Raw genomic sequence first — 7441 nt, forward strand, 5'->3', positions numbered from 1 at the left:
ATTATTCTTCGGGTCACTACATTAGTGGTTTAGTCAGAGAGCTGGGATTACGACAAGATGGTGTGGTGCTGCATTGTGATAGTTAGAGTGTCATTTACTTGACGAAGAATCAGATATACCAGTATTGATATTGAATGTGATTCGAATATTGTAGTAAATTGGATAAGATCCAGTAAGTGCTCCTTGTGATGTTTGTAGGATTTTTGGGAGCAACTTATTGGTTTATTGGAGGGGGTAAACTTTTCGATGAATCATTGGTATAGAGAAGGGAACAAAGTGGCAGATGCTTTGGCTCGACAAGGTGCTATGGGGAGGAATAGTTTGTTTACAAATAGTAAACTTCCTAGAGTTATCAATGGTTTGTATAAATTAGAGAAGATGGGTACGACTTATATGAGTTATGTTTAGCTGATTTCCTATTGGTGTTGGTTTATGCTTATATGAAGTTTTTTCTTTTGTTTGTTTTGTTGCGTAGGGTTTTTTATTGGTTTGTAAGTCCTTGTTTTGTCTGTTTGGACTTGTAGCCCTATTTTGGCTGGATGTTGGTATTATTTTTTGGGAGGCCTTTAAAGTTTTTTTTTTTTAATCTCCCATTGCTTGTCTTGTAACCAGGGTATTCCTTCGCCAAAAGTGAGGGTTTATCAATAAATAAATGGAGGTTCTGCCCTTTTTTGAAAAAAAAAAAAAATAAATACCATGCTAGGACCAAGCACATTGATGTGAGGTTTCCATAGGGTTCGAGAATCGATTGCTTCGGGTGAACTTGTGTTGGAGAAAGTTCACACGTCTGAAAATGCAGTGGATATATTGACGAAATCAGTTACTTCTGAAGAGTTCAAGCAATGCTTGGACTTACTCCATGTGTCTAAGTGATAGAAGAGAGACAAACCCAAACTTAACGTTTTCAAGTTCACGGTGGAGCAAATCATGTTTTTTGGGACTCTACTAAAGGGCGTATAATCGCTAAGGTGGAGATTGTTTTTTGTGGCTCTTATACTTCTGTTTTGACAAGCAAAGAAGGAAGAAATGAAAATATGAAGGGGGCAGCACATCAGGCCTCGTCGAAGAAGGCCTTGGGTTCGTCGATAAGGGTACAACAGAGGTTCATCGATGAAGGCTTTGAAGTTTGTCGACGAATAATTACCGAGAACAGGAAATTTCAGACTTCTGGTATCGTCGACGAAAGTCTTGTATTCGTCGATGAAGGTTCTTCTTGGTCTCGTCGACGAAGCCTTGTGTTCGTTGACAAGAGGCACCTGGACTATGGCAGTTTCTTCAAAAATTTGAATTTTTAGACGTTGGATGGTTGGGCAAATGGGGGGAAACCTCCGATGAAGCTCTATATATGTCATCTGGGCATATTTTGAGAGTTAGAGTGATCATTTAAGAAGTGTATTGTGTACATTTTGATTTCCAAAGTGAAATTTGTGTGTCATTGCTTCCGTGGATGTAGGCTTTGCCGAACCACAAAAATCTTTGTGTTGACCTTGTTCTGGTTGTATGTTATTTACATTTACTTGTTGTTTATTCCATTGTGCATCTTTATTATTCGATCCATATCACAACAGTTGTGTTTAAGGAAATTTGCATGCTTTAAGAAAAATTGTAATGTTAAGATTTTAGAGACACTCACATGGGTCACACGATTTGAGTTTCTATTTCGAGTTGAAATGTGACTAATTTATTATGTTTTAATGCTTACAGTTTTACTTACATGAATTAGGAGTTGTTAATTAGTATAAACGTTTGAATGATTAATATAATTACTAGAAAAATTAATACACAAACTAATCGCAAGTTGTCGTATACAATTTAAATTATTATGACACAAAATAAATTATTAATAAATTATATTTGTGAATGGCGGATTATCTGCCCATCCTCCATGAATTATCCGACCCGAAACCGCCTAATCCGCCACTTAAACGAGTCAAATATGGATTATGATTTCTTCACCCGATAATCCGCCTTATTCGCCACGGATTATCTGACCCGATCCGCTTTGTCAGGTCTAATCGCTATGATACAAGAAGATAGTAGCGTTAGGCCAATCCAAATACAACCCAAGCTCAAGAATAACATAAAATTATCCAATGTTGTCCATTTAATTCACTGATAATTAACTTACAAGCGTACTAATAAAGCGAGGTGAGATTCACTTGATTTTGCATTATTTATTTTGATTTTTTCCTATTCATATGTTGCTCATTATTTATCATTAAACCTTTATGCACCATAGTATAATGTTGAAGGCATTATTTTTGTTATTGGGTCATGGAATGGAATTGGCTAGAAATAGATTGTAATAAAAATTTGAATGAAGAATAAAAGAATTAAAAACTAGATACCATCCAATCCCCCCCCCGTCTTTTTTTTTTTTGGTAATTTTACAAGAATAAAATGGAAATATTTTTTTATAATTTTATATATTTTTCATAAAAAAATTTTATTCCTTTTGACTTCCACTCCATTCCAGTCTAACATACCAAAACATTGGATAAATGGCAACAAATAGTTGTTCCGAGGAGGGAAAGTAGTAACTGTTGGCAAGCTCTTTCTTCTTTCTGCACTCAGTTACACCAATATCAAGCTTTTTCTTTACATCAAATAGAACAAATTTTCAAACTTAGACTTCGAAAGAAAAATATAAGTGAGAATGGAAAACTTCCTTCATGCATATATCTGCAGTTCAATGCAATCCATCACTTGGAAACCATTTTGGCATTAGACAAGGAGTACAGCAAAGACGACGCAGAAAAGCTTGTGTTATTGCTTTTTGAGTACAGGCTCTTTGTGGCTGGATATAACGAAGATGTTGTGGGGACTCCAATGGAATCCTTTTTTGGTACATCTACGGCTGGAGATCCCTTTAGGCCGAGCACGTCCAACTTTGCATTCTCTTCTCTCTCGTGTTTCATCTCTTTAAGCATGGCAGCCACATCTTTCATGGTTGGCCTTTCCTCAGGCGAGGAGTTCACGCACAATAAGGCTATACCTAAGGCTTGCATCATTTCCTCGACTTCGGGTTCGGGTCGAGAAAGAAGGCGACGATCAAGAACTTCAGTTCCTCCCCTCTTTTGTCTCACCCAATCCACTATATGCAGTCCATCTGGTATGGTTGGATCAATTGGTTGCTTTCCTGTCAAAACTTCTAACACAACCACTCCATAGCTATAAACATCACTCTTCTCTGTGATCTTCATCATGTATCCATACTCTGTAAAGACAATAAATGAGTGCATGGCTAAATTAGGTACATTTTTTCTTTTCTTTTTTTTAACAGAGCTTGCTGAAAAGTAAGAAAATGAGCTCTACTTAACTTGGGAAACCAATTGTCACACTCTGTAAGAAGAGGGAAGTCCAATAAAATGGTTATTGTTGAAAGACTTCCATGGCAGAGGTACCATGCCCCTTCTACTAAAATTTTGCTGCCTAAGTAGTAAGTAGTTGGACCTTACACAAGTATATCGAGCATGATTTTAATGGAGGAAGCATAGTACCCTATGGCACCTAAGGTTTTTTTTTTTTTTTTTTTCCTAAATTAAAACATTGGCATGTTCAATTTCAAATGTAGGTAACCCAAAATTTAAAATTCCTAAAGTAGAAAATGAAAGAGCTCAACAATTTAGTAACTTTCATAGGAAGGATAGTACATGAATAAAGAAACATTAATCCTACACTTGCCTACCAAACATCATACTTTTTTTTTTTTTTTTAACTCACTGCTTTAAACAATTGTACTATATAAAAGACTAATGGAATAAAAGTAGGGAATTAATACTAATAATTGTGCTATGGAGAAGACTAACGGAATAAAAGGAGGGAATTAATAATGCTAACCAGGAGCAATATATCCGTAGGAGCCTGCAATAGTATTAGAGGATCGAGCAAAATCACCATCATGGACAAGTTTGGCAAGACCAAAATCAGCAATGTAAGGTTCGAATTCAAGCCCAATGAGGATATTATTGGCCTTGATATCCCTGTGAACAATTGGCGGGACACAATCATGGTGCAAATAAGCTAGGCCTTGCGCTGCCCCCAACAGAATTTGGTACCTCATCTCCCACTCGAGGGAAGCTCCTCTCTCATGGAGGAGACCGCCCAAACTTCCATTCGGCATATAATCATACATGAGCAATCTTGTGTTTCGATTCCAACAACAGCCCAAGAATCGGACAATGTTCTTATGACGAATCGAACCAAGGGCCTTCACTTCTGCTGAGAAGGAGTCACGGACTCCACATTTATCGTCGCTTCTTCCAATGTCTGTAGCCATTGTTGTTGGCCAAAGCTTTTTCACAGCTATGACCTCTCCATTGTCCAGATCGGCTCGATAAACAATCCCAGAACACCCTTTTCCAATCACATTGGAGTCCACTAGGCATCTTAGTACTTGCTCTACTGAGAAATTTAGCTTTTGGAATGGAGTGAATTGCCATGGCCAAGAATCTCCTCCCAACTCTGAATCTTCATCATCTCTGATAGTTGTTCGTGCTCGGATTATTGCATATGCTCCCAAAATCACCATTGCTGCAGTCATAGTAATCAGCAATGCGATTGCTAGCTTAAGCTTTCTTGATTGCCTTGCATCATTTTCACCCTTTGCAATTGCTTGGGTGTCTGCCATACTCAAGAAGCATGAGTCCCGGCCCCGAGAACATAGGCCTTGGTTCCCGGCTAGGTCCGTCGCTGATAATTGTCGAAAAAGCTTATTGTCAGGAAGATAACCGGTGAAATTATTAAAGGACACGTTGAGAGAGACAAGATTGTCAAGCCCTGCAAGTGGATTCAAATTTCCTTCAAGCTGGTTGTGCGAAAGGTCAAGTATGGAAAGCTTGTTGAGTGCAGATATTTGAGCTGGGATTGGTCCTGTGAATCCATTCAAACTGAGGTTGAGAGCAATTTCAAGGGCTTCAATTTGACATAACTCGATCGGGATCCCACCATTGAGCAGATTGCTGCTAAGATCAAGCAATTGAAGACCCGAACAAAGGCCTAATGATGGTGGAATAGATCCTGAGAAGGAGTTACTCCGGAGAATGAGTTTGTTTATGGATACGAGGTGACCAAAACTTGTAGGAATTTGGCCGGTAAGTCGATTATTCGAAACATCCAGGACTTGCAGCATAGATAGAGATGACAAAGAACTAGGCAATGGACCCTGTAGAGTGTTGTTGCTGAAGTCTATCATCTGCAATTGTGTGCAACTTCCAATCCCATCTGGCACCAGCCCGGAGAGGTGATTGCTAGAGAGATCAAGAAAGTTTAGGCTCTTGAGATGCCCAATTTCTTTTGGGATTTCACCTGCAATCCGATTGTTTCCGAGACGCAGCCGAACAAGAGAGCTGCAATTACCTATTTCCGGCGGGATCGAACCTGAAACATCATTGGAAATCAAGAGAAGCTTTGTGAGGTTTTGCAGCTGAAACAAACCAGAAGGAATGCTGCCAGTAAGTGAATTCTGAGACAAGTCCAGAGATTCCATGTGACTGCAGCTAGCCAAAGACGAAGGAATGCTCCCTTCAAGCTGGTTCTGCCAAGCGAAGAACACCACCAAGTTGAACAAAAGCCCAAGCTCGGGCGGAATCAAACCTGATATCTGATTCTTATCGACCTGCAACTGTACAAGTTTTGTAGCATTGGAAAGAACAGAGGGAATTGAACCCGAGACATTATTATCACTAATCATGAACTCTTCTAGCTCCCAAAGGTTTCCAAAGGAAACCGGTATGCTCCCTGATAAAAAATTCAAAGAAATATCGATCATCTTCAGCCCACTGCAGTTGCCAAGATCTTCAGGGATAACCCCAACAAAGTTATTTTGCCATAACAACAGTTTTTCGAGCTTCTGAAGCTTTCCGAGCTCCCCCGGGATTGAACCAGAGAGGCTATTTTCATAGAGAAACAAGCCCATGAGCTCAGTACAATTACCTATATCAGGTGGGATTTCGCCGGAGATCATGGCGGCGTAGATGGACAACGTCTGAAGCTTGCCAAGCCTGCCCAACGACGCCGGCAAAGAACCCGAAATTCGCGTCTCCGACAGGCCAAGGGAAACTAGATTGCTCAGTTCTCCCAACTCAGTCGGGATTCTCCCAATAATGTCTCTGTTCCCTCCGACGCGAAGGACTTGAAGCTCCGACAATTTTCCCAACTCCGGCGGTACAGTCCCGCCGAGAAGATTATCAAAGAGAAGCAAGTTCCTGAGGCTGCTGCAGTTGCTAAGCTCAACTGGGATTTTCCCTGTAAGCTGGTTGGAATTCAGAACCAAGCTCTCCAGATTCCGAAGGTTTCCGAAACTTGCAGGGATGGTTCCGACCAAACCATTGGAGCTGAGATCAATCTCAGTAAGCCCGGCGCAGTTTCCAATTTCGGAAGAAATAGTTCCCGTAAGATTGGCATCGGATATGACGAGCTTTCGGAGGAAGATGAAGGAAGAGAGGTTAGAAGGCAGGGGAAGCTGTAGAGAAACGGAGTGTATGTTAATTTCACTGACAAAACCTTGGGGAGTGCACGTTATGGAAGACCATTTACAGGGAGCAGGATCACGAACGTTCCAGTTTGAGAAAGAAGAAGGCGGGGTAGCCGGGGAGCTGTGGAGCCATGAGAAGAGAACAGAGGATTCATGGTTGCTTGTGGCGGGTAGAATGGTGGAAAGAAGAGAGAGGAAAAATATGAGGAACAGAGGAGGAGGAGGAGGGATTAAGAATGGGAAGTTGTAATGGGAATGCCTCGAGCTGGGCATCGACATTTGCCTCAATTTCCAAACCTTTCTTCTCGGGTTTGCATCATTTGGGTTTTGCTGCAACCTCTCTTGCACTCTGTGCCTCTCTCTCTCTCTCTCTCTCTCTCAATCTTTCTTGCTTTGAACTCAACCTCAAACACAAGTTTAAAGTTTTCTTCCCAGTGCAAATGGCAAAAGCGCAGAGCGCGCACTTTAGGAAATTAACGGATTAAATAATGCATTGGGAGTAGAGATGAGCAATGGAATAATGCCTAGAGATCAGCAACGAGCTGCAGCACCACCACCGCCATCTTCTTCCCCACTCGGGAATGCTTCTCTGTCCCTCTGTAATTTATTTATAATTAACAGCTCCAACTCCAAGTTCCACTCCGCTTAAGTACTTTTTTACAATGTTACGCTCACAAACACTGAACTCTCTCTGTCTTTCTCTGTATCTAGGCATGGGAGGAGAGGGGAGGGTCTTTTTATATTATTTCTGAATGGGGTTACTGTTTTTTTATTTGATGGCATTTTAATCAACATCGTTTTTTTTATTTGACATTATACAATTCTACTGACACGTGACGACCATTAAAATTTCACTTTAATGCTAAAAATTTTAATAAAAATACAGTATAAAATAGAATATCAATTATCTTATTGTGTATTGAAGGTTATAAACACCAAATAATTATTGTTCAAATTGTTTATCCA

General features: G+C 40.2%; 1 protein-coding gene across 1 annotated transcript; it reads right to left on the reverse strand.

Annotated features, from left to right (window-relative positions):
- Window positions 1–2669: 2669 nt before the first annotated feature.
- Window positions 2670–7182, reverse strand: LOC131151724 (LRR receptor-like serine/threonine-protein kinase RGI1). Its single transcript, XM_058103104.1, has 2 exons — window positions 3841–7182; window positions 2670–3217 (listed from the first exon to the last, which is right to left on the reverse strand). Exons 1-2 carry the CDS (start codon window positions 6752–6754, stop codon window positions 2703–2705), a joined length of 3429 nt encoding a protein of 1142 aa, XP_057959087.1. The 5' UTR covers window positions 6755–7182; the 3' UTR covers window positions 2670–2702.
- Between the last annotated feature and the right edge of the window lie 259 nt (window positions 7183–7441).

This window comes from Malania oleifera, chromosome 3 (genome assembly GCF_029873635.1).
Source record: "Malania oleifera isolate guangnan ecotype guangnan chromosome 3, ASM2987363v1, whole genome shotgun sequence".
Taxonomy (NCBI): Eukaryota; Viridiplantae; Streptophyta; class Magnoliopsida; order Santalales; family Ximeniaceae; genus Malania; species Malania oleifera.

What these genes read in the sequence shown, in the direction of transcription:
- LOC131151724 (XM_058103104.1), bottom strand. Translation starts at nt 6,754, where the DNA reads ATGTCGATGCCCAGCTCGAGGCATTCCCATTACAACTTCCCATTCTTA. An exon ending in CTACGGATATATTGCTCCTG is followed by an intron (nt 3,218 to 3,840) that starts GTTAGCATTATT and finishes TTGTCTTTACAG; the next exon opens with AGTATGGATACATGATGAAG.